At 36.7% G+C, this 27,978-nt stretch overlaps 1 protein-coding gene across 1 annotated transcript; it reads right to left on the reverse strand.

Annotated features, from left to right (window-relative positions):
• Positions 1-465: 465 nt before the first annotated feature.
• Positions 466-27,957, reverse strand: CPA3 (carboxypeptidase A3 (mast cell)). Its single transcript, XM_005863487.2, is given in 11 exon segments — positions 466-750; positions 7,224-7,308; positions 9,689-9,891; positions 10,904-10,994; positions 12,231-12,341; positions 13,622-13,723; positions 14,735-14,836; positions 14,946-15,048; positions 24,100-24,221; positions 27,696-27,771; positions 27,868-27,957. Coding segments are annotated over 11 exon segments (1,251 nt in total). The 5' UTR covers positions 27,936-27,957; the 3' UTR covers positions 466-562.
• Positions 27,958-27,978: the final 21 nt, after the last annotated feature.

Below are 27,978 nucleotides of genomic sequence, written 5' to 3' on the forward strand. Positions count from 1 at the left end.
TGTCTGACTGCAAGCTTAAGCCTGATCCCCTGGGGAGTGGGCCTAAGTCAAGAGGTGGACATCCCCCAAGGGGTCCTGGACTGCAAATGGGCTCAGGCCAGGCTGAGGGACGCATCCCCCCACCCCCACCGAATGCACAAATTTTGTGCACCGGGCCTCTAGTACTTTATAAAAAACAAGATGCAGTTTGGAATGTGCTTTATTTTTGCTCTATTAGTACATAAAATGATGAAAATCTGTGAAAATCTGCTTCTGGAGAACCTGAGGGTTCTTATTTCTTTCCTGTGACCCACTGTATATCACCTTTGAAAATAGTAAAAATAATACTTTTTGCTGGGTTCAAACTTTACTTGGAGCAAAGAAAGGTAGTTAAAAGCTTTTGTTTAAAGTTATTTGATCAGTTCCCACTGAGAGGAAGTAAAAGCAAAAAGAAATAACATAGGACTTAAATGAGCAAGAGTCAGGTGATGTGAAAGCTTTATTTAGGGATAATTGAAGATTGACATTCTGGTGAAAAGAACAAAGGAGAATTAATGGCTTATTCCAAACTGAGGGTGATTCTTTAGGAAGTATGTTGGAGGATATACTTGGCAATAAATTTGACAGCTAGCATGGTCTCTTTGCAGGTTGACTTTATCTGAGATTCTGGAAGGAGAAAACCAAATTTGCCTTTATCTCGAAGCTCAAAGGCAAATGTATGCTTGATGCCCAGGTTGTAGGCCCAGTCTAAAGATGAACCTGATGTTGGATCTGTAAAACATAAGTAGTAAATATTTAATTAAAGACAAATACTAATGTTTGTCTTGAAATGGAAATTCACTGGTGTAAATTAGCAATAAAAATAATTATGTGTACAGTTACGAGTAATTGCAGTAATGAATGGGAGTAGTGGTCTGTGTAATACAGAGAGTAGAGTAAAATATAATCATAGCTTTGATACACATTTAAAAAAATGCTGTGTTTTCAAAATTACATTTTACATGGCTCAGCACTCGAAATTGAGTTTGTTTCCTGGCACACAGTCACAGAGGGAGGCATTCTGAACCAGGGCAAGCAGCTGAGGAAATCACTGAGGAGGGGTCACTGGTTGCTAAAATCCCACCAAGGGAAACTACACATATAAACTAGGCAAAGTCACATTCTTTCTAACATTCAGGTCTCTTTATATCCATGTTACTAGGGTAAACTCTTTTTATAGGAAAAAGACCAAGAAAGTGGAAATCAGTTATCGTAAGGTTGTATTTAACCCCCTAATTTAACTTTTCCATGTCAACTTTTAGGAAATTTTACTAAAAATGTTATTATTTAGTAAGAAGATTGAAAATATAGACACATCTAGAAGTTATATACACATAAGGTTTATATAAGTGCATATAAATACAAATATGCATTTATGTAATAGAAAAAGTATTTTTTTACACATAAAATAATTTATATTCCAGGACAAGTATTGACATTAACATTTTAGGTTTGAAAGATAAGAATTCAAAGCCGTGATGAGAAAAGAGAGAATACCTATTTCAGTGGAAAGAGATAAGACTGGCTCTTAAATTATTCATCAAATATTTATTGAATCTTTAATATGTATAATACACTTTACTTGGCATTGTGGAGGATGGGAAGTGCAGAGTACAAAGATGAAGATGCCATTGGTGTCTTTAGGAACTTAGAATTTAGGTGAGAGAAGTCAAAGATGCAAATTAATAGAGACCAGACAGAATATATAAGTACCATAGGAAAGGTACAATATTTTATGAAATTTTTAAGAAAAAAAAAGATTATATGACTGGTGAGGAAGATGGCATTTCATGCTCAATGCCTGCTCCTTCATGATGGAGGTGGTACTGGAGGTGAGCCTTGAAGAAAGTTGTACTATTTTCAGTTAGAGATGGAAGAAAGGCATTCTGGTCAGGGAACCACAAGGATGGAAAAGCATGGAGGTGTTTTTAGGGACCAGTGACATCCAGTTGTACTGGGACAAATGGACCTGTGAGAATTTGTAGGCAAAACTCAGAAAACCTGATAAATCAGGACAAAGTGACTTGTTTGGGAGGCAATAACAGCCATTTTGGTGCTGTACTTAGGATGGTTAATTTGGACTGAAAAGGGTAGAGACTAGGTAGGAAGTAGCGCAATAAAAGCCTGAGCTAGTATAGACTCGCCACACTGGGAACAGAATTGAAGGCTCCATGTAAGAAGTACTGGAATGGAAAAGTCACAGAATTTGATAAAAATTAGTGCTATTTCAATCTGGGTGGCTGAAAAAAATTCACATAATTAACATAAAAATAAACTGAGGGTAGTGATGGGGAAAAGAAAGAATAAAGGAAGGAAGACACAAGGATATGTTTAGATCAATCAGGACCTGGAAAAATGAATTTTAAAATTTTGGCAGAAGCATCATAGGTGAAATTGGTTTGCATAAAATCATTATATCTTTTTGGTGGATTAATTCTTTTATTATTATTAATGTCTAGAAAAATTCTTTGCTCTGAAATTTACTTTATCTGCTATTTAATATGGCCACTCCTTCTTTGATTAATGTTTTCACAATATATATTTTTCAGTTTCAACCTGTCTATGTTATACCCACCATATGTCAATCTATAGTTCCGCCAAAAAAAAGTCTTCAATGAGTTCTACAAGATAATTTTTTTGTTGACAATATTTTCTTAATTTATTGACATTAAAACAATTTTCTTCTTTCAAAGCACATTAGGTGCAAAGAACTTACTGTAATACGATCAAAATAAGTAAAAATAAAACTGAACTAAGCTGGGAATTTGGTTATAGACCAAAGGAACCCACAAAAGTGATGCCGGTAAATTAATGTATTTTTTAAAAATGTTATTGACATGCATTAAATATAATAACCAGCACTTTTATATCAACACTAAGTGAAAATTCTATTTGAAACAAGAGCTGAAGCTAGAGATATATGGTCATAAGTTGAAATATTTTCTCTGCCCTTCTGTTTGTTAATATAATCTCAGCTTGAATTTCTCTTAGTAAATAGTCATTGGGTGTTGTGAGCTACAAATTTGAGGTTTTGATTTTCTACTTTTCCAAATGTATTATGGGGAACAGCAGTAGGTTGAGAAACAGGAATACATCTAGCAATTTTGGTGCTTTGAAAGGCAATAAAAAAGGCACTTTGAAATTAACTTTTTAATTCATGATGTAACTCACAAATGGATGATATTAATAATGATATAAGTGACCTGGATTCTATTAATTCTTGCTAACCAGGTACTATTTATAAGATGGTAAAGGATTGGATATGCTGTCAATATGTATATGTAACTATTTCACAATCTTTTAACATCAATTTTATGATCTAAATATTGCTGCTTGTGGCAGAGAACTTGGTATACCATTTGACTGTGGTCTGAAATGCTGATTTTTGTTCCTGTTTTGCTCTAACTAATAAAATCTTTCTGTATGTAAATTTTACAGACTATAAATCAGGGACTAGCCTAAATAAGATCAGTGGTTGTCAAACCTAGTTTCATCTTAGACTCTCTTTGGGTGCTTCAAAAAGATGCAAGTGCCTGGACCCAGCACAAACTAATGAGATCAGATTGCGATGGGTAGGGCCTGATCACCTGTATATTTTAAAAGTTCCTCAGATGACTCTAATGGGAAGTGAGGCTTAAGAACCATGAATTACATCAATGATTTTCAACTTGTGTGCCACAAGAATTTTTAAAATATGCAATACCTGACTATATATATGGGGTACTGAGCTCTTTCCTCTTAGATTGTCAAATAAAAAAATCACAACAGCCAGCACAACAACAATAGCCATCCCGTGTGAATGAATCAAAACTATATCTTTTTTTTGTCAAGAAATATATTTTCTGTTGTGCCGCAGAATTTTAATAATTAGTTTATGTGTGCCATGAGATTAAAAAGGTTGAAAACCAATGAATTAGATCATCTTTTATGGTTTAAATTTTTTTTGGCTTTAAGTTATTTGCTATATTTGCTTCTTAGGTTCAAATTGCAAACATTTATTTTTTTTCTGGAGGTCAGAGATCTCTCCACAATTTGGGTTTTTTAAATGCTCCCTCAGACCTTTTCTTCTATCTCTATCAATTCAAAGAGAGAAAAATACTGGTGAGTGCTGGATGCTTTGTTCAAATCCCGGGACTTGTTAAGTAACAATCAGGTTATCAGAATGAGTAAGTTTTAATTGTGGGTGCCTTTATTTTCTATTCTTATCAAATCAACCATTTTGTACCCCTTACTTCTCATGAATGTTTAACATTCAATCAGGTGCTTTATTAAAGCTGTCACTCCTAAGAGTTTTGAACATCTATCAAGCTGCTGCAGCCCTGTATGAAAGAGGCAATGCTTTTTGAATCTGAATCTCTTAAAAAAATCTTTTAATATCATGTAATACAAAGTTTAAAATACTGCTATACAGATGTACACAATAGTAATTCCTCTTCACTCTATCCTCTCCTTTAGAAAGTGACACACGATGGCATGGAGCCATGGTATCTTTGGCTATCTGCCAGTTAGAATGTAACTCCTTGAGAGTAGTCTTTGCGTCTTAACTCTTCTCACCTATCTCTCAAAGCTCCAAAATGCTGGGCAATTATTAGATAGGTGCTCCATAAATTAAATGATTGTGATGCAATGCCATGCATAGCTCTACTCTGCTCATAATTTGCATATATAGATGTGGAAAGTGTGAGAGTAATAATCCTTTGATATTCTAGCTGCCAGTTGAAAAATGTGTTCCTGTTTAGAACTCTTTGTTCTTTGATGTTAAGAATACCCGTGAGTTTTTTCTGTTTATGGTTGTAAGAATTGCTCTTACATCATATCTGGTGGCTTATCTGGCCCTGCTATTTTTCAGTATCCACAAAGTATGCTGCCATTTTAAACTGGTGTTCTAGTCTGTTCTCTTGGTCTTTGCTTTGCTTTTTGTCCATTCACGTAGCTGGGTATATGATTTGTTTTGAAATCCTGTTGTCCTCCACTTGTATGTATAATGAATTCCTGGCATGTTGCAGCATGATCTGTTTGGATGCTGGTGATTGGCTGTGTCATTGTACATTTTCTTCAATGTACAATGACTAGTTGATAGGTGATTGCTGCTGAATGTTCTGTAGGAATGGGACTTGTCAATTTATTTTTATTTTTTTTTAGTCATTAATCCAATTCCATAAAAAGGAGCTTCTAATAAGTTGGCTCTAGAAGTTGTATGTGATGGCTACAGCATTTTCAAATTTCATGGCAATTATTAGTTCAAAGTTTATACTTTTAGCTTGGGTTAAGGAAGTGGTTTATAAGGTGTGGCAGGTAAAGTTATTGCAAGAAATCCATGCATTTAAAAAGTATAATGGAAGTAAGCATGTGTTTTTGGTGGTGATGAGTTGTCCATGAAATGCAGTCTTTATGCTAAAAATATTGGCTAGTTTTAGAGAGTGATGCAGGCTATATCAAGTCTAGTCTTGTAGTTTCAATCCATGTTTACTCTTTTTGGGTAAGTCAGGACACCACTTTCATTGAGCAAGTTTGTGACAATTTTTAAAAAAATATATTTTATTGATATTTTACAGAGAGGAAGGGAGAGGGATAAAGCATCGATGAGAGAGAAACATCGATCAGCTGCCTCCTGCACACTCCCCACTGGGGATGTGCCCACAACCAAGGTACATGCCCTTGGCCGGAATCGAACCTGGGACCTTTTAGTCTGCAGGCTGACGCTCTATCCACTGAGCCAAACCAGTTAGGGCTGTGACAATTATTTCTGATGTTGTCCATGCCCTGCACTGTGCTAAATATTATGTGGTCTAAGAGGAGATTGGATGTATAATTCTTGCTTTTGAGGAATTAAATTTTGTTAAGAAGTTAAGGTTTTGTAAATAATTTCATTAGGAATTTTCCATAAAGTTTGGGCCTAAGAACTGAAGCTTGTAAATGGTTTGGAGAAAAAGTAATTTTTACTAAAGCATTTCCACATTAACACCAATGGGATCTAGCTAGAAGAGCAAACATGATCTCACTTTCTAGGGTCTGAATTAATGGCCTTTGGTGAAAACCAAATGAATGTATTTTCATTGCTTGAAAATAGAAAAGCCTGATTATTTTAGCTGAAAAAAACAAAAAGGAATAAACTATGCATAGTGGTCAAAATCATGGGCTTTGGTTTTTGTTAAAACCTGGGAATGAATCGCAGTTCAGCTAGTTACAAGTATTGCCCCGTCATAGGGTATTCTGAGGATATTTGGTCATGGACACAGGTACTGTTCTGTAGTTTCTTTTTGTCTTTCGATAATATATTATTTACTGGCTTGTAAGAAATATAAGTCAGTAATATAAAATGCAAATTACTAGAAAGTCTAAAAATAGGGAAGAATAAGAAGTACAGAGACACTAAAATAAAACAACAGAACTAGAGCCCTGTGACCTCCTTTCTTAATCCAATATAGATTTCAGTTAAACACATTAGGAAGGGGCTGGTGAGAGAGATAGGAAACTGGTTTTATATGATCAAAGTGGCTGAAACTGTTGGCTTCCCCATTTTCTCATCAGGAGTTCAGGAAAAGACTATGCTTGCCTGGGGGACTAGCCTAAATAAGAAAGAACCCAGTTAAAGTTAAATGATTAAAAAAGAAAGTATTCCCTGCTGGGTGGTTCAGCTATTGGAGCATTGTCCTGTACACCAAAAGATTGTGGGTTCGATTCCTGGTCAGGGCACATACCTAGGATGTAGATTTGATCTTCGGTAGAGGCACATACAGGAGGCAACTGATTGATATTTCTTTCTCTCCCTTTTCCCCTCTCTAAAAAAACACAATAAAAACACATCCTTGGGTGAGGATTAAAAAAAAAAAAGAAGTATCAACTCTGTTCTAATTAATTCTTATCATTCCTGAGAGTAAAATGTTGTGTAGCTGGGAACAAGTTAAGAAGATGGGAACAAGAAGAGGATGGATTAAACTCTAAATTTGTTTTGAATTACTTCTGTTGACCTCATAACCTTGTAAAAAGTTCAGTATAATTTGTTTCTAGAAATATATTATCCTCATCAATCGCAGATTTTATCCCCCAGATTCACATATAATTCAAAATCACCTGTTAAAAGTAAAGGTTAAATTAGCAATTCCAATTGTTCTAATATATATTTACAAATTCTATACTTTTCTTAAATAATCATAAAAAAAGAATTAGGGAAAATGACACAGTAAGTAATAGGAAAACCTTACAAATTGTTGATGCTATTGGGCCGTAGATGTAGTGGGTTGCATATCGAGTTGATAAAGCATCAGTGCCGATCTTTGCAACTTTGGCCTGTAGAGAAAGGGAAGTTAGGAAGTTAGGGTACTATGTAAATGCCATTAATTTACTGGGGATTTAAAAAGTCAATTATACTGGTTATTTTTCATTTGAAGATCAAAATTAAATAAATGGTTAAATGAGAAATGTATTTTCAGTAAGATATATTGTCATTGTGAAGACTTCTAAATGTGGAATCAGTTATCTGCAATAATGTCATATCTCATTTTGTGTTTCTACACATTCTTTTTTCTCTCTCCTTTTCTTCCTCCCTCTCTCACTTCCTCTGTCTCTTTATTCCATCATTTCTTATAAAAAATCATATCTTTCTTCTTCCTCTCAGACTTTGTTCTGGCTTTAGTTTTTTTAGCGTTAGTATTTTATTTTATGTTTTTAAATTAAATTTATTGGGGTGACATTGGTTAATAAGATCACATAGGTTTCAAGTGTACATTTCTATGATACATGATCTGTATATTGCATTGTGTGCCCACCACCCAAAGTCAAATCATCTTCCATCACCATATATTTAGCCCCTTAAAACCTTTACTATCCCCTACCACCTTTCCCTCTGGTAACCACCATACTGTTGTCTATGTCTATGAGTTTTAGTTTTATAACCCACATAGGAGTGAAGTCATATGGTTCTTAGTTTTTTCTGACTGACTTATTAGATTAGCATAATATTCTCAAGGTCCATCCATCCTGTCACTGGCTTCAGATTTTTGTCTCTTCCAAGCCCGTTTCTCTCTTGTCCCTCCTTTCTTTGTCTTTATAGGTTCCATATTGCCATAGGACTATCTCTGCTTCAGATTTTAGCATGCCAAGGGAAGAAAGGTGGTTTACCTCTCTTTAAAATAGTTCTGTGAGCCCTGGCTAGTTTTGCTCAGTGGACAGAGCATCAGCCTGTGGACTGAAGGGTCCCAGGTTTGATTCAGGTCGGGGAGTTCCATCCTCAGTGGGGGGTGTGCTGGAGGCAGCCAATCGATGATTCTCTCTCATCATTGATGTTTCTATCTCTCTCTCCCTCTCCCTTCCTCTCTGAAATCAATCTCCCTTCTTCTCTGAAATCAATAAAAAAATGTATTTAAAAAAGTAGTTCTGTGAAATTAGAGTTTTATTTCCAGAGTAGCATTTCATGACCTTTAACACACATTAGTATTTTGTGCTATGAGAATGATTTATTGGAACAAACTTTAGGGAAATATAGTCACTAACATATTTGTACTCTAAGTGAAGATTTTTTTAGTCTATATAGTTAAGAAATATATTTTTCTTAATTTAGTTGCTATGTAAATACTCTTTATTCAAATAGTTTGGTGTGTATATTTCTATTTTTTTAATCCATAATGCCATTTTCCTAAAGGCAGATTGAAATTGCATTGGTGTGTCCTTGTATAGGTAGGTTATTAATACTCATGGATTCAGATTTTCACCTATTTGGTTAAAGAAATGATTCTTGGGCCATAGGTTGCTTGTATGTTTTCTTAGTTGTATATGTACAGATGGTTTTAATGATTGGTCCAAATCTCTGCTTCAACTCAAAATTAAATGCTGTTTTGCTGAAACAATTAACTGAAGTCATAATGACAATTGTGATGTCTTAAAAATTAAAAATAATTTCATGAGGTAGTGTTTGAACCATAGCTTTTACTCGATGTGTTATATTTGCCAACTACCATGGGATCTGGGACACTGGATGTTATCTGCTTTATTTCTTTTCTTCCACAGCAATTAAAAGTATTTATTTATTTATATGGATATTCATTTATTCACATTGCCAATTCCTGTGATTCACTGAAATCCATATGTAGAATTCCTTTTTTTTTTTATGAAGCTAACAAATTTCCATGGAATGGAAAAGGATGCTTAGTGGATTCTAGTTCTGAAAAGACTGAGTTCTTAGTGAGGAAGTTTCACAAACATCCTTTCATAGTAATAGTCTTCCTTTGGATAGTAAAAGTATTAATATAATTTCCAAGCTGATCTGGAGAATAAAAATACAACAGATATTCTTAAATCTGGTGTCTCAGGGATAGGAATAGCAGATGTCTTTGCTAGTCTATTAGGCTTTTACTGTGTGTGGTTTTTACAGTATGATGTATTGTAAATGTTTATCTATGTAGTTATAGAATTTTACCCTGATGGCCCAGACATTTCTTCTTACTGGCTTTATCTTATAATCATGTTGAAAGATTTTTATTAACTGTATACTTTTATCACATGAAAATTAATCTAAGGATTATGATTTTTAACTCCAAGGTAAACTTCATTTGTTCTTTTCTTTGGTATTAAAATGTGGAATTCTTTTAATTTAACCCAAGTTGGTAATGAAGAATAGACTGAAAGTCAATGGTGGTGTGAAGACATAAGCTACAGGAATTTTGCTACATACCAGTTCCTCCTGGTTAGGTGGCAATTCTGATGTGTATCCCTAGGGAAACAATAGCATCTGGGAGTAGGAGTGCATGGTGATGTAGCCCTTGATTGATTTCAGGTGCCTTCGAATGAAGTCAGTGACAGCTTTGGTCTCCTTCTCGGACTCTGCGGTGGGACCCCCATAGGTTTCCTCACATGGGTCATTGGTGTCAGGAAAAGCTGCAGAGGGAGTGAACGGAGGAGATCACAGTCTGCTCCCCCTCAGCACAGCCCCACTTCTTCTGATGGGGATTCACAAAATGCTTTAAGCATGTTAGTCTCCCAGGTTCACAGGGCCCCTCTGTGTTTCTGGTATGGTAGTCACTGCAGACTAACTTTGTACACACAGCCCAGAGTGTATCAGATTTAGCCCAGTGGAATATTCTTAGCCTTGTTTATTTCTCCTCCTTTTCCCAGTCTCAGGAGTAATACACCAGAAGCAGTCCAGGGCGGGGGGCCAGATAGAACCCAGTTCCAATTCAACCCCAGCTCTAACTTGCTGGCTACTTTCTTTGAGCCCGAGTTACTTCAACCTGTTTCAGCAGGCAGCCCTCAATCAGGGAAGCTGCTACTATCATATTCATTATGGTAGAATAGAATTAAAAGTTGAGGTGGTATTTTAAACAAAGTTAGGTTATGAAAAATATTATGAATTGGGGTAGTGGTAATTTCTCCTTGAGTATATATAATGATCAAGTCATATTTGTGTAGCAAGTATAAGTCATCTGGTCTAGCAGGTCTTTGCTTATTATTATTATTGCATTTTCATTAAACCTTTTCAATCTCTCTCTCTCCAGATGTTTCTTTTCACTGAACATCTGAAGAACTACCTGTATGTTGGTTTTAACCACTAGCATTTCTCAGCTTTTATCAGAACAGGATGAGGAAGCACACCTGAGATCTGTCTTCAGATTATCTGAATTTTTATACCTCTGGATTGTGCTTAATTTCAGCAAGCTAAGTATATTAAGTGAGAGATGGTTTGATAAATAATCCCATGCCCCACTTCCTCCCATACAATAAAACATTAATAATATTTCTATTGTAGTGATGATTATCTTTCCTTTTTCAGATTAGAAAATTAACACCACAGAGCTAATACATATCTTTACTGAAATAAGTAGGTGGTTTAAGTAAATTCAGTGTCTAAACACTCTTTATAGCTCTTTTGCTTGAGATCAAGTCAACTCACAGTTCCAGGAGGCATTAAAGTTCCTGTTGAGGTCAGTGCCAATGCATTTGGAGCCTGGGTTCTTGGAACGATTTTTTCTCCACATTCGGTTCTGCAGGATCAAGTGATGAAAGTGTTTACAGCAGATCAGTTTGTGTTTTTCAGGTTTCCTCTCTGCAAGTGTCTACAGCTTTACTGGAAATCTATCTAGTTAAACTGAGGCCCTTTAATATAAAGAAAAATATATTGTTTTTGCATAACAATATTTTCAGAAATATTACTTTTTATATTAATATTCTAAGTTAGTTTTAAAAACTGTTGATTAGTTCTCAGTATTAGAAAAGATAGATGATGTCCTGAAATTACCTATACTTTAAATTATAACTTCATTACATCTTTCACCATTTATAGATTCAGATATAACACAGTTCAAATTGTGACTGCATACTTTTCAGAAAAGAACTTGATGATATAGTATTTGTCTGGAAGTTTGTTATTAATCTTATTTAGCAACAGCAGGGAAATAAAGGATCCTGTTAATAGACAGACAGATATCTGTGCCACTTTTAAATTTATTTTTGATACAATATTCCTCCTCAAATTCTGTCCCAAGTTGATGGAATAGAGTGACATTTACTTTGAAGTCAATGTGTTCATAATATCTTTAAATAACTTGTATTCTTAGCTAAAATGTGCTTTTGCCAATATATAACATACATTTTTTAAAAATAATTACTGCTTTATTTTCTTTTCCACACTACCAGTTTCAGCAGCAAAAATTTTATATTATTTCTTTTTATTCATTTACTTTTATTGTTGAAAGTATTACAGATGTCCCCTTCCCTTTTTTCACCATTGACCCCTTCCATCCTATACCCACCCTCCCAGGCCTTCAACACACTGTTGTCTGTGTCCAAAATTTTATATTATTTCAAAGACACCTATGTAGCTAGGAAACCTTGCTTGTCTTAGTCTGAAATTGAGATTTTTTTTGTTTTGTTTTGTTAATTCTCACCGAGAATATTTTTCCCATTGATTTTTAGAGAGAGTGGAAGGGAGGGGGGAGAGGGAAAAGAGAGAGAGACACATTGGTTGGTTGCCTCCTGCACAGCCAGGACCTGGGAAGGGAGATGGAACCTGCAACTCAGGTACGTGCCCTTGACTGGGAATCGAATCCCAGACCCTTAGGGGTGTGTGTGTGTGTGTGTGTGCGCGCGCACGCACGCTAATGCTCTAACTATTGAGCACACCAACCAAGGCAGTTACCCAAATCTTAAACTTATTGCATAGCAATTAGTCAGTAAATAATATATTATCTAAATACAAAAGAGTAACTACAGAACAGTACCTGTGTCCATGACCAAATATACCCATCAATGTTGAACACAGGAAGAATGTAAAAATTCATTCGGTCCAGGAGTTTGGTCATAATTTTGTTTTTCCCATAAGTTTTGGTTGCCTGTGGGATAAGAAAAAAACTAAAGCTATTGGTGTAAAGTTTAGTTATCATGTGGAAAGCTGTGGTTATAATAGTAATAACTGCCACTCCTTAAGTCATTTGCCCAAGGTCACATGATTTCAAACATATTTCTCCTAAACTGCAGAAAAATAAATGACCCATATAGATGACAGAAAAAAATGACATTTATTTAGACTAATTAAATTAGTTAAACTGAGCATTATTTACAGGATCATTTCATTATTGAGACTTGTAGCATTTCAAATGTAGCATGCAAGATACATTTCATAGGGAGAATAGAGGTCAAGTGAAAAATTAGCACAACTTATTTTAAATAATTATTTGCCTCACATTCCTATGGACATATGGATTGAGTTTGTAAACATAAGAATATGTAAATATTGGAGAGGGTTCATAAATTAATAATAATAAGATTAAAGAAAAAGTGTTCTATTGATAACTCAAGCGTTTAGAAATTGACCAACTTTTTTCCTCACATCTGACTGAAATTTCTCTAAGTATCTGGACTTTCTATAGCTACCTAAAATCTCTGTCATCCTTTTTGGAAAATCTCTCTGGGTACAGCTATACTGGAGCCAGGAGATATCTGATAGTCTTATGATTGATTTCCTTTATGGGTTGCATAAGGGGAGCTTGGGCCCTCAGCCGGAAGAGCTAAAACAGGTCAGGGATAAATCAGTTCTACTTGCAGATTCATTCCCAGTGAAACTATCCATGCCCAGAAAGCCACTGTCATGTATTGCTTACATAAGCTGTGGAAAGAGAAAGTTAAACGTAGTAGTAGTCAGAATACAATAGAAATAGAGTGAGAGGAATAACATACTTAAAAAAAGTGAGTCATTTTTAACTTGGGAAGGGAATTTAAGTATGCAAAGTGCATGTGTGGCCAATGAAACACCTAAACAGAAATTAAAGATCTGTGCTTTGAGCTTACTGAAGAAAGGCCACGTTTGTGGATTGTAATATTAAAATAGTTTCAGATTTTCCATACTAACTATAAGAAAAGCTCTCATTTTTTAACAAAAGAACTTTCTTTTCATTTTCTAAGCTGTCAGCTGGAATTTAAGAAGTCTGAAGGAAGGTGTCAATTGTTTTTATAAAAACAATGTTGAGTAAAATCAGAGCATTTATTTCCTGGCAGCACCAAATATAAGCTTGTCCAGTTCGGTGGAACTGCACTCATTTGGAAGGTTGCCACTCAGTGAGGTGCTGAGACTTGATAATCAGGGGAGGGTTGTATGGGTGTTCCATTCACTTACCTGATAGACGAACCACTGACAGAATGCTGGGGAGATCCATTCTTGTGCGTGAATGCCACAGTCCATAAAAATAGCCTTTCTTCTTTCATCCTTTTTCCCAATCTATTTAAAAATAAAATCAAGATATTTTGCATGAATTCACAGATTGATCTCTTATTTGTTATTGTCCTATAGCTCATTCACATTCTCAAAGCAATTCTTTCCCTTGTTTCCCGTTGAGTGAGTACCTGTGTAAACACTTATGTTCTCAGGGAGGACCATGGCATTTATCCTTAAATGTCTATACATAATTCATAATTTATTCTATAGTGTATTTTTCAAAAGTTTTCCCTAGTGTCAGAGTTGCTTTTAGGGTTATTTTTAAAAATCACAATCTATTGTATTTTTTTTTAATTTTACTGCTAATATCCTTTGGTCTGAGACATAGATTATAAAATTGCTTCTGTTTCTGTCATTTTCTTTCGTCTTTCTGTCTTCATAACCTGGGGATATTTTGCTTGGAGTGGACAAGATTTTGTGATTGTGTTTGAAGTGGATGTTTGAAGGGCTGTCATTTTGAAGAGAGGTTAGATTTGTTTTGTGTGGTTGGAGAGAATGGATGGATGGGAGTTTAGGGTCAGGAAGGGCTTCCTAGTTATTAAGGGAATGCATCAAAATCCAGCAGCAGCTGACTGGTAACGATCAGCTCGGTTATAGAAGGGAATCCCCTTCAACATGGGGTGGGAATGCCTCATTGTTCTGGGGTCCTATGATTCCATGATTCTTAAATTTATCTTTTCTTCATGATATTTTAGTAACAGTTTCACTGAATTTTAATGGGATGGAAAACTGTTTTATACACCATAGACATCATAAACTCTTATAATAAAGATACAGGATAAGTAAGATGTTTGTCTGCATTTATCCACTGTATCTGACAAATGGTTTAATCAGGAACTTTTTTGGTTCCACCTGAAACCAACTGTTACTTCTATTCTAAAATGTCTAGAGCTTAAATGTTCTTAAAAAAATAACTTTTTATTGTATCAAAATTAGCTATATGTGGCAAAAAGTAACTTTAAAATTCATGTTTTCAACAATAATAAGAATCAGTAGTTCCTGAGTTATTTTTACCTTGAGAACATACAGTGGATTATCTTCAACAGTAGTTCCAATTTTAATACGAGAGACCATGTCAGGATGCTTATGCACCATTTTTTCAGTCCAAGCAACAATCTTAAGAACAAAAGCAATTTGAGGAATTAGAATAAAAGAAAAATAAGTGACAACAGATGTTGAGGATAACTCTTTTTTTCTTTTTGGAAGCACAGGCATTTTACTGTACCTTGTCCCAGGCATTGTATTTTGCATAGCTGTGCCTGCCTGGGATATCTTCTTTAACATCAAACTGCTTCTCAATTGCTTCTTGTAGGTCATGAATCAAGATTCTGTTTGACAGAGGAATGATAAAATGCACATTTACTAGGGAAAGAAAAACACATTTATCTTTAATTTGCAGAAATTTTCTCTTCCCTTTTCTTTATCTTAGATCAGATTATTCTCTTACCATAGCCTTTAGACATGTCATGTGTCTGGCTTCAGATCTTTCCATTTATCTACAGCTGTGCTGTCCAATATAATAGTCTATAGCCACACATGACTATAGAACACTTAAAATGTGCGTGTCCAAACATAGATATTGCTGTACATGTGAAATAGCTCACTAATACGTTATATTCATTACATGTTGAAATACTATTGTGCATATGCTAGATTAAATAAAATATTTTGTCAATATTGGTTTTTTAATGTGGTTACTAGAATATTTAAAAGCATGCAGGTGGCTTGCATTATACTGCTATTGGTCAGTGCCACTCTATAGTCACTCACAATCTTTCTTCAAAGCACACACATTCACAACATACAACACAGACAAACGTGGGTATTCTTATGCAAAAATCTACTGACTGTCCTGAGAAAGTTGCATAACCATAATAATAAGGATTTACTTAGCTCTTACTATGTGCCAGTCATTGTTTTAAGCAACTTTCATACATTAACTTATTTAATTTCCACATTGAGATTATTATCCTCATTTTACAGATGAGAAAGCTGAAGCATAAAGTGTTTAAATAACTTGCCTATGGTTACAGAGCTATAAAATGACAAGGCTGGTTTGGAGAATGTGAAAAAAGATGCAGGAAGAATCACTGGAAGGTTAGTGTTGAGGACCAGAAGGTTAATGTCTCTATTCTCTTGTCTATTTTATATAATCCTGACTTATATCCACTTATCACCTCATTGAATCATAAGGCTTTAATGGCAACCTAAAGGTCATCTATAGTTGTAACTCCAGTTCTGGGTTTCCCCCTGAACCTACCTCTCCCTAAATTCTTCCCCTACCTGTCCTATGACTTGCACATACAACAGCCTACCAAACATTTTCACCTGGATATCCATTTATTTAGTATGGTCCAGGTACTGCTTTACACACATTATTTTATTCTATGTTATTTATTTTACCACCATTTTATAGATGGGGAACACTGTTATTCAGAAAGTTTAAATATAATTTGTGTCTGGTGGAGTTGGGAATTTGAATGCCAACTTGCCAGACTTCAAGATTTATATCTCAAAAATACCACTGTCATCATATGCACAAATATTTTTGTATATTTTGTCTGTTTAGGAATTTTCTATTTTGCTCTACAGATCTGTTTTCCTACTCTTGTGTAGGCAACTAACCATATTTAATTACAGTTTTAATATTAAATTTTCATAAGTCTCATTTTTGTTTCCATTTTTAAGTAATTTCACCTATTTTTAATAAATATCTTGTCAGAATCACTTTAGAAATTATTAGAAAAATGGACTTTTGAGTAGAATTGTATTAAATTATGAATAAGTTTGAGAAGAATCTTATCTATAATAATAAAAGGGTGATATGCTAATTAGACCAGGAGACCTTCCGGACAAAGCCATGGTGGCAGGGCTGAGGCAGAGGCTGGTTAGGGGCGATCAGCTCAGGAGGGGAGGGCAGTTGGGGGAGAGCAGGCCGGCAATGGGGGGCAGTTGGAGGCCATGAGGCTGTCAGGGGAGGACAGTTGGGGGCCATGAGGGCAGCCAGGGAGGGCAGTTGGGGGCCATCAAGCCAGCTGGGGAGGGCAGTTGGAGGTCATGAGGCCTGCAGAGGGGGGCAGTTAGGGGTGAGCAGGCCAGCGGGGGGGGGGGGCAGTTGGGGGCAAGCAGACCAGGCCCGATCCCTGTGGGCCTAAACCGGCAGTCAGACATCCTCCAAGGGGTCCCAGATTGGAGAGGGTGCAGGCCGGGCTGAGGGACACCCCCCCACCCATGCACGAATTTTGTGCACCAGGCCACTAGTCTATAATAATAAAAACATAATATGCAAATTGACCGAATGGCTGAACAACAGGACAACTGTCTGGACGAAGCCAGGGCTGTGAGGGCTGAGGTGGCCGGGAATGTGAAGGCTGAGAGGCAGCCAAGGCAACCGGGGCTGTGAGGCAGCTGGGGCTGCAAAGGCTTAACCTTGCACAAATTTCGTGCATCAGGCCTCTAGTAATGAATAATGAAGCATAATATAGGTTTTTTATTTTTCAGTGAAATTTTGTATTTTTTTGTTTATTCATATATTTTTATTAGTCTTGTGAGTGACTCTTTTCCCACTAAATGTAGGAACTGATTATTATTTATTAAAAAAACATATTGCTTTGCTTTTACTTATCTATTAGCCATTGTATTAATTTAAAAACTATCCTTTTACTTTTGATAAATTTTAGTTATATCTTCAGGGTTTCTGTGTAGTTATTCTGCAAAAAATTATACTTTCTCCTTTTTTCCAATATCTATTTATTTTTTTTTCTTGCTTTATTGCATTGGCTAAGCTCTCTGAACAAGGGAAATAATAGTGGTGAAAGAAGGTGTTCCATTTTTTGTTTCTGGTTTTAACAAGAAATCTGTCTTTAACTATTAAGTATATATAATATTGATTTCAATTTGAGATTAATGTGGCAGTATCTACATAGCCAAATTATTATTGTCCATTGATGTATGGTTGCAATTAAAATTCATTATTAGATTTCATAATATGTTAAATATTACATTGCAGCCACAGGAGATTTACAAGCACCTTCACAAAATGTTCATCTTATTTTAGTTGTAAAAAGCTTGTTTAACCAGGAGGAATACATTGGACATAGGGAAAATGACTTGCAGGAAGCAAGTATATCATCAGTAGGTGATAGCTGATAGCAAACAAAATAAAGTAAAATTACATAGACAGAAGACTTAGAAAACTTAGAAAATATAGGGGTCAGATGTAAGTCCAAATTACCCAACATATTTTGGGAACTTAGCCCTTGAAAATATCACTCTTATAGCACAGTATAAAAATTTGTGTTAATAATGATAATCTCTCAACCAAAAGTAAACTATATTTAATATACTCAATTTTGTAGGGTAGGGTGGCTTATAATGGAAATATTTCTGTAAAATATTTAAAATAAAGGATTTTACGAAGTCGTACTTATCTGAACAATTTATTTATTTGTATTATCTCATTTCTCATTTCATATAAAAAAGCATTACTTGCCCGGCAGGCGTGGCTCAATGGTTGAGCGTTGACCTGTGAACCAGGAGGTCATGGTTTGATTCCTGGTCAGGGCTCATGCCTGGGTTGCAGGCTTGATTCCCAATGTGGGGTGTGCAGGAGGCAGCCGATCAATGATTCTTTCTCCTCATTGATGTTTCTATCTCTCTCTCTCTCCCTCTCCCAGAAATCAATAAAAATATATATTAAAAAAAGCATTACTCTGCTTTTGTTGATGAAACACATATGTATTTTTCTCCTATTAGCAATGAGTCCAATGTAGGAGGATGCTGTCTATTTTAAACATTTATCCTAGTCATTTAGCACAGTATTGTGTACTCTTTCACTTCCATAAATTCTATCAAGTAAGGAAGCAGGAATCTAATATGAAGAGGCTCTGTGATCAGACACTCCTGTGTTCAATCCCAGTTTAGCTACTTAATATTTATTATGATCTTGGGCAGGTTAATTATCTCTCTGATTACTTACTTTTACAATGGTACCAAACATACCAGGCAGGATTGTGGTGAAGATGAAATTAAGTGAAATATGAGATGTATTTGGCATGTATGTCATGGGCATCCAGAGAACTTCAGTATAATAGTGAAGATGAGTCACAAAACTGACAACCACTTCACAGTTTTAACATGTCTTTAAACTAGGCTTTGATGGTATGTACTTGTTTGACTCTGATTTCTTCAATTTCTCATGATAATGAACTGTGACACTGCAGCACCCAATCTACTTTTCAGTTTCTTCATGCTGATTGACTGACTGACCTGAGTTAGGAGGAAGAACATAAATGAGGTATACTCCTAGTTAGAGTTTATTTAGCACATGAGTCTAAATTCTGCTCATGAATATTGATTCCTACTAACAGCACTGACAAGCACATTGTTATGCACATTATATGTAATTCACTGTTTGCTTGGCTTTTGACTTATGATGAACCTGGGATTTCTGAGAAAAAAATTGTGACAATTTCAGAATCAGGTGGGTCATGCTGCACTAAAACTCACACAAAGCCTGAGAAGGTTGGAAATTACATTTTGGGTGGTCATTACAGACATAATTAATTATTTTAAGCTCTAAAGAGGTGATGTGGCTTTTGCTCTACCTGAATTAATAGAAGTAGAGGAACCAGGCCAAAGAGAAATTTTATGTTCCCAAAGGTTGATTTGTAACATAAATCAGTATTAATTAATCAAAGGAAGCTTGTATCTAAGAATAGTTTTAGACTTACACTTGTCAATTTAGCTCTGTTATAACAGCAACAAAATAGTGTGAGCTAAAATATGACCTTTCCACAAAGGCAGCACCATGAGGACACCAAACAATGCCAGACTGTTGATATTAGGAATGTAATTTAAGCCCAAGGCTGAAAATTAAGAACTAGGGCCAGACATTATTTTCATGAGCCCTTCCAATAATCAGCAGCCAGGCTAAGACAAATGAAACCAAATTACTTTCTCTCAAATATTATTTTTGAACTCCAATAATTGCTTAATTTGTTGAAGATATTTCTAAATGTAGGTGAAAAGATAAATAATTATCACTGAGGATTTAATGCTATGAATGGCTAATGTTTATCCAGTCTTACTTATGTGCCAGGCACTCTGCTCAGTATGGCATTTACATTTAATCTTTTAATCTTTACTTCAGCACTATTAACAGGGTACCATTATCACCCCCATTTTTATACAAGTTAGGTAGATTTCCAAAGTCCTCACAATTGGTAAAATATAGAAGTGGGATTAGAACCTAGAGATCTGACCTCTAGTTGTGAACCATTATACAACAACACCTCCATTATAAGGAGTAAAATAAATCCCCGGAGAGTGCCATTGAACCTGTAGTTTGTTTAGTCCACTGAGGCTGTGCAAAGTTTGCCCAGTGGCCAGCACTCCTGGAAACATGTGTCTCAATATTAGGGAATAGAGAAGAAATTTAGAGAAGAGGCAGGATGAATCCTATCTTGACCATGTCAAGACACCCTCCTTCTGCTGTTTTTAGAGAGGAACAGAGAAGGAATGATGGAGAACTGTGGGCTGGTGTACAGAAGTCTCCCCCTTATCCACAGTTTTGTTCTCCAAGGTTTCAGTTACCTGTGGTCAACTATGGTCCAAAAATATTAAATGGAAAATTCCAGAAATAAACAATTCATATTTTAAATTGCATGCCATTCTGAGTACCTTACTTCATCTTATTACATAGGCATGATATCATTTCATGTCACAATAAGGGTGAATATATAACAATAAGATATTTTGAGAGAGAGACCACATTTACATAACTTTTATTTATAGCATATTGTTATAACTATTATATTTTATTATTAGTTATTGTTCATCTCTTAAGGTACTTAACTTGTAAACCGAACTTTATCATAGGTATGTATGTATAGGAGAAAACATAGTTCATGTGTGTGTGCATGTGTGTGTGCATGTGCTCACAATTGTGTAAACTAAAGAGAAAATGAACAAATGGGACTACATCAAAATAAAAAGCTTCTGCACAGCAAAAGAAACCATCAACAAAACAATAAGAAAACCCACTGCGTGGGAAAACATATTTGCCAACGTCATATCTGATAAGGGCCTAATCTCCAAAATTTATAGGGAACTCATACAACTTAACAAAAAGAAGATAAACAATCCAATCAAAAAATGGGCAAAGGACCTAAATAGACACCTTTCAAAAGAGGACATTCAGAAAGCCAAGAGACATATGAAAACATGCTCAAAGTCACTAATCATCCGAGAGATGCAAATCAAAACAACAATGAGGTACCATCTCACACCTGTCAGAATGGCTATCATCAACAAATCAACAAACGACAAGTGCTGGAGAGGATGTGGAGAAAAAGGAACACTTGTGCACTGCTGGTGGGAATGCAGACTGGTGCAGCCACTATGGAAGACAGTATGGAGTTTCCTCAAAAAACAAAACATGGAACTCCCATTTGACCCTGTGATCCCACTTCTAGGAATATATCCCAAGAAACCAGAAACACCAATCAGAAAGGATATATGCACCCATATGTTCATAGCAGCACAATTCACCATAGCTAAGATCTGGAAACAGCCTAAGTGCCCATCAGTAGATGAATGGATTAGAAAACTGTGGTACATCTACACGATGGAATACTATGCTGCTGTAAAAAAGAAGGAACTCTTACCATTTGCAACAGCATGGATGGAACTGGAGAGCATTATGCTAAGTGAAATAAGCCAGTCAATGAAGGAAAAATACCACATGATCTCACTCATTCATGGATAATAAAGACCATTACAAACTTTTGAACAATAATAGATACAGAGGCAGAGCTGCCTCAAACTGATTGTCAAACTGCAGTGGGAAGGCCAGAGAGGGTTGGGGGGCAGAAGGGAGGGGAGTAAGAGATCAACCGAAGGACTTGTATGCATGCATATAAGCATAACCAATGGACATAAGACAATGGGGGGTAGGGGAGGCCAGGGGATTGTCAAGGGCGGGGAAAAATAAATAAATAAATAAATAAAAATATTAATTTTATAGGACCATGTATATATTTGGAATATGAATTTGTGTATGACTGAACATTATTAGATAATTAGACATCAATGTCAAGTGTTGACTGCTGTGTCAGTTTGATATAGATCTCTTTTGCAATTCCCACACAATCTTAAATGGATCTTAGTAAGATTTTACTTAATTGTATCATTTTATTTTTACTATTATATTAATAGTATTTTTCTGAATTACCTTTTATTAACAACTGTCATCTAATTTTAACTTTTTAAAAAATGTATTTTTATTTTTGAAAGTATTACAGATGTCCTACTTTTAACTTTTGATAAAAGAAAAGATCTAAAATGACTCTAAAATAAAAACATCTAAAATATTAAAAATATAGTAAAAACACAAGGGTTTTTAACTGCTGAATCCAAATATGGTATGTGCCCCTTCAAGCTTAGTTGAATGAATGTACTTTCCTTTAGATATTTTTCCACCAGTCTGTTCAGGTTTGTTAGTATATACATATTATTTGTTGTTGTTGCACTGTTTAATGAAGGTTATCCAAGTAAATCATTGTGTCAAACCAGTCTCATAATGTGGTTTTATTCAGACTGGTGCCTGGGTCTAATCAGATGTTTCTGTTCTTAGAACTTTCTTCGCTTACTGACTGACACCAAGTAACACATATAATTAATATGCAAATAAAATTATCTATATAATTGTTACTTGGAGACAAGATTTTAAATAGTTCTTGTCTTCACGGATCACTTTACATATTTATATTTCTGAGTAAGGTAACTATCTAATTATGTGGCTTTCCTACAACCCTTGTTAATTTGGACTAATTTCTAGAAATGATGTCCTAATTAGATAAAACTAAATTTTATAGGTAGTTTAACACTTTGGTTCTTGATGTGGATAGCAAGGATGTATCTTGGCATAAGACAAATTGAAAAACACACTATTATGAGGATCTGGCCATGAAGTGAATCAAGAGACAGTCACCAATAGTTATATAGGGTGGAAAGACAGTGTCTTTTAGATGAAAGTATCCAGATGTCATCTGAACCTTAGCATAAGCAGAAAATTCATAATGCACTACTGATTCCTGATAACTTGGACGTATACTTATCAAGTATCTATTCTAATTTAATGGTGCAATTTATAAAAACATAGAAAAGCACATGTTGATATATTACTTAAAAATAATTAAATCAACTTTGGTATAAATTAACTTTGAATATGTTCTCCCCATTTATTAACTTCGATTGTTTCATATCCCTCTGGAAACAACAGCAAAAACAAAGACAGAGATTAATAACAGCCTGCTACTTTTTTAAGCCATCAAGCCAAGAACAAGAATGTTTTTCAACTTGTCTTACATGTCTTTCCTTAATTTCAATAGAGTTTATATTTATTGAGGATATTGTAGCAATATCATAATGCAACCAAGTTGTGATGACAGCAGGAAATGCTCTGCAGTGGATGATGGGATCTTTGTCTCATCTGGAAGAGGCCTCTTGAGTAACAGTACTAAGTTAGGTAGCAGGGGCATGAAATGGCAGGTCCTAGAGAAAGGACTAGTGTTTAGCAGTGTTTTTAGTGGTGAGGGGACTCCAGGGCTGATTAGGGCTGAGGGAGTTAAGATGGGACCCTTTAGTACTTTAAATCACTAAATGCTTGAAAGTATAATAACACATTTTGCTTCCTATATTGTGTTGATTTGTAATATTCAGTGCTGGGCTCCCTTTTTGTTCACTGCCCCAGGGCCCAGGCAGTGCATGGCCCATGGCCGGGACCACAATGACTCATTTTGGCATCTTTGGCCATTTGAAAATCCTCTCCTCTTGGATTTATCTTATTCTATTGCTTGCTTTTGCTTTGCCTGAGAAAGAATTTCTTTCATAAAAATTACTTATTTACTATGTATTTTACATTCTCTCATCTCTGACTTAAAGATGAACACTATAATTTGGGTCTTTTTTATGTATCAGGAGAATTCAAATACAAAAATATGGTGCGGGTGGTCACCAGTAGCATCTGAGCTCTGGGTGATTTCCTGTTGGGGTGATGAATGTGGCTAAACCATCTATGCCTGCTCACATGCACTCTGTCCTCACTAGGGGTTGGTTTTTAGAGATGGCAGAGGTAGATAATTGTCATTCTTTCAGATCAGAACAAACATAAGATGGAAGTTGATTGGCCAAGTTTGATTTTATCACCTCTATTGTCAGGCCTCAATAGTCTGTTTGGAAGTAATTGTAAGTTTTATGTGGTAGATACAGTTTTCTTCCCCCCACCCCCAATTAAAAAATAGAACTTCCCTTTCAATTTCAAGACTCCCCAAACTTTGAATATCTAACACATTTGAATATTGAATAATAGGACTTACTCATAGTGCATTTTATTTTGATCCAAGACAAACTGGATGGACTGGGATTCCTTTTCACTAACTCGGAAATCCACCCTCATGTTAACAGCCACGTGGGTGGCATCTGGATACCAGAAGTCAAGCTGTGGAGAGGAGTTCAATGTTAGTTTCAATTGTTTGTTTGCTCAAGCAATACATTTATTAATAAATGACTATGTGTCATACACCATGAAGGAATGTGGGTTCAATGTGACTAAGGTATGGACCCTACTCTTAATAAGCTTATGAGATTTTTGCAAATATATTTAAGATCTGTTGAATATTATAAAGTGGGAAAGAAACCATTTGTGCCAGTCACTCTTGCAGGATATCTAATCTAATAAAAGAGAAACATGTAAATTGACTGCACCGCCACTACTCCCCAAGCCATGCCCACCAGCCAATCAGAGTGACTATATGCAAATTAACCCAACCAAGATGGCGGCCGGCAGCCACTGAGCTGGAGCAAGCAGGAGGCTTGGTTGCCCCAGCAATGGAGGAAGCCAAGCTTCCCGCCTGCCCTGGCCGGCTGTGGCCTCCGCTAAAGGCAACAAAGTTTCAATTATAGAAGATAAATAAATCCCAGATACCTGCTTCCAGCCAGCCTCGCTGGGAGCTTGAGTGGCTGGGGGCAGTGGACCAGCCTGCAAACAGCCATCAACCCCTCACCCAGGCTGGCCAGGCACCCCAGGGCTGGCCAGGCACCCCAGCGGGACCCCTCTCCCTGAAGGGGGCTTGGCCAGCCTGAAAATGGCCCTCAGTCCCTCACCCAGGCTGGCCAGGCACCCCAGTGGGACTCCCACCCTGATCCGGGACACCCTTCAGGGCAAACCAGCTGGCCCCCACCCGTGCACCAGGCCTCTATTTTATATAATAAAAGGGTAATATGCAAATTGACCCTAACAGCAGAAAGACTGGGAATGACTGGTCACTATGACACACGCTCAATGCAGGAGCTGCCCCCTGGTGGTCAGTGCACTCCCACAGGGGAGCTCTGCTCAGCCACAAGCCAGGCTGATGGCTGCCAGTACAGCGGTGGTGGTGGGAGCCTCTCCCGCCTCCTCAGCAGCGCTAAGGATGTCTGACTGCAGCTTAGGCCTGCTCCCCGCTGGCAAGTAGACATTCCCCGAGGGCTCCCGGGATGCCAGAGGGGTGTCTGACTGCCAGCTTAGACCCAATCCCCCAGGAAGCGGGCCTAAGCCAGCACGTGGACATCCTCCAAGGTGTCCCAGACTTCGAGAGGTCACAGGCTGGGCTGAGGGACCTCCCCGAGTGCACATATTTTTGTGCACCGGGCCTGTAGTGTTATCTATAAATGCAAAAAGAATTAACAACTTTTGGTTAATTTGTTTGGTTCCACCATCTTGTGGTTGATTTGGATTGTTTTATAATTGATTTAGCCAGAGCATCTGTCTCTAATTGGGAATATAAATTAAATATATGGTTCCCTATTCTCCTTCCCAATTCAAGCCTTAAAACCAAATGTCCCTGTAAATTCTGGAATTCTTGGAATGTTTGTGTCCAACAGAAGGCATAATGTTTAGCCTGTCATTTTTCTAGCAATATGTCCTTAGGCAAATCACCATAACTCTTTGAGTTTCAGTTTGCTTCCCTGAAAATGAGGCTAACAGGGATCCATGAGATGTTGTGCAGATTGTGAAATGGCTCTGAGAACTGGGACATGAAGGCATTTATCAATTGTTAATTCCTCTGTCTGAGAATTTCAGAAATTTGGTGACTGGAAGGATAGCATTCAGATTAAGATAAATTTGAGAAGATTCCAGTTCTTGCTGTTCTTTAAAATCATACTCAAATACAAAATATGAGAAATGTGAAGGAAATGCCTAATTTCCACTCATCACAACAGGCTTGTGGGCACATCTAAGTCTACCTGGCCATTTCTGAGTTGAATGCCACTGTAACTCAGTTAATGATTATGAGGCTGCTATGAACTAACTAATATTTATTGGTTTGTTTTGATCAAAAAGCTACAGATGAATTGGACATAGGAGAGAAGTAGTGGTTTAAAGGTGAATTAGGCAGGGCTATCTAACCATACAGCAGTTTCTCTGTCCTAACAGGGTAATGCGGAATAGGCATTCAGGGCTAGTGAACTTTCATGAGCATTTATTAAGCACCAGGCACAGAACTGGATGTCACTATTGTGGAGGCTAATAAAGGACTTAAGATAAGCAAGAAGTTCATTGTGAGAGACATATGCATTTCCAACATGCTGAGCAATGCCAGGGAAAAGCACAAGTACTCCCAGAGCACAGGAAGCAATGCAAGCTGGACATGAGAGTTGGTGGACCAAGAAGACTCCCTGCAGGAGACTCTGCCTGAGCTGGGTCTTGAAGAATAAGAGTTAGCCAAGTACAGAAGGAAGCATTCCTCCTGTACAAAGGTGTGCAGGGCCAAAGTGGGTGAGTCTTTGGTGTTCGTGGAGTTTTTAGAGAAAGATGGTGGAGGAGCAGGAGACTGCAGAGGTGGCAGATTCTGAGGGACTCTGGAGCTTATTATGGCCAGGCCACTACTGAGCGCTCCCCAAATGTTAGCATACTTAATCTTTGATGAAGAAGGAAATTGAGATCCAGAGAGGTTAAGTAACTTGCCTAAGGCCACATAGCTGGGTTTGGAACTTTTGAAGACCATACTCTTTCCATAATTGGCTGCCTTTCATGAAAAAGCTTCAGTTGGAGGAATGCAATCTTCAAGTTTTAGAGAGAGCAGTTAGGTTGCCATTGACAAATGTATAGGTGGACTAGTTGTGTGGGAGAAAGGACTAAGACTGAATACTAGCTAAGGGGTTATTGAAATTGTTACAGTAAGAGGTAGAGCCAACATAAACTTGGCAGTGGCAGGGGAATGGAGAGAAAAATGTGGATTTGAAAAACATTTGGGAATTAAGAGTAGGTGGAACTTTTGATTGATTTGAAGTGGAGATAAGGTATTCGGAACTAGAATAAATCCCAGATTTGGTTCAGGGTTTATATCTGGTGTGCAATCTTGATTATTTAATTTTCTGCCCTTGAGCTTCAATTTTTGTGTTTTAAATGGGTTAGATTATGACACAGACACAGAAAATCTGTTGGAGAATTTGAAATGATGTATGCAAAGTGGCTGGCACATATGCCTTTGTATAGGAGCAGCTGAATGGATGATAAAATGATTATGTTATTCTGTTATATTTTAAAAGACTGGTCTGACTTTGTTTCTTTTTGGACATAGGAGAGGGAAGGGTCACATCTTGATTTAGTACTGTTATCAGTTAATAATACTGTAACAGAAATGATGCCACGGGTGAAGACTGGGGTGGGAGTGAGCACAATAGAGTGGGCAAAGCACTAGCAGGGAGGAATTTTGACTAGAAAAAGGCTTTTGGGAGGAAAAGTGGAAGTGATAGTCTAGGGAAAATCAAAAACAAAAATAAAACCTAGGAAGTACTGGCAATTATCTGAATTATCCAAGTAGCGCCTGCTACTTCCCCTTACCTTTCTTTGTCTTTGGACATTAAACATAAAAAAGAAGCAACTTTTAGAGAACAGAAAGAAAAGATAAACTATCTCTAAATGCTTTACCTTGTTGGTTTTGGCCAAGTCCTTTAGGATGTTTGCTTGTTTTTCATCCTGGGGTTTCACGCGGAACACCTTCTCCCTACACGAAAGCAAAAGATGAAAAATGTGAACTGCAAAGAGCATTCCTTAATCCTCCTCCCACACAGAGACCACAACACAGGGTGGTGAGAGTTACTTGTCAAAGCGGACAGGAGCAATGGCCAGGGCGGTAGTGATCAAACCCACAGGCAGGATGAGGCGCATGGTTCTTCTTTGCCTGCTCCCAGGCCCTCTGCCAGTTTTATGT

Source organism: Myotis brandtii, unplaced genomic scaffold (genome assembly GCF_000412655.1).
Source record: "Myotis brandtii unplaced genomic scaffold, ASM41265v1 scaffold179, whole genome shotgun sequence".
Classification (NCBI taxonomy): Eukaryota; Metazoa; Chordata; class Mammalia; order Chiroptera; family Vespertilionidae; genus Myotis; species Myotis brandtii.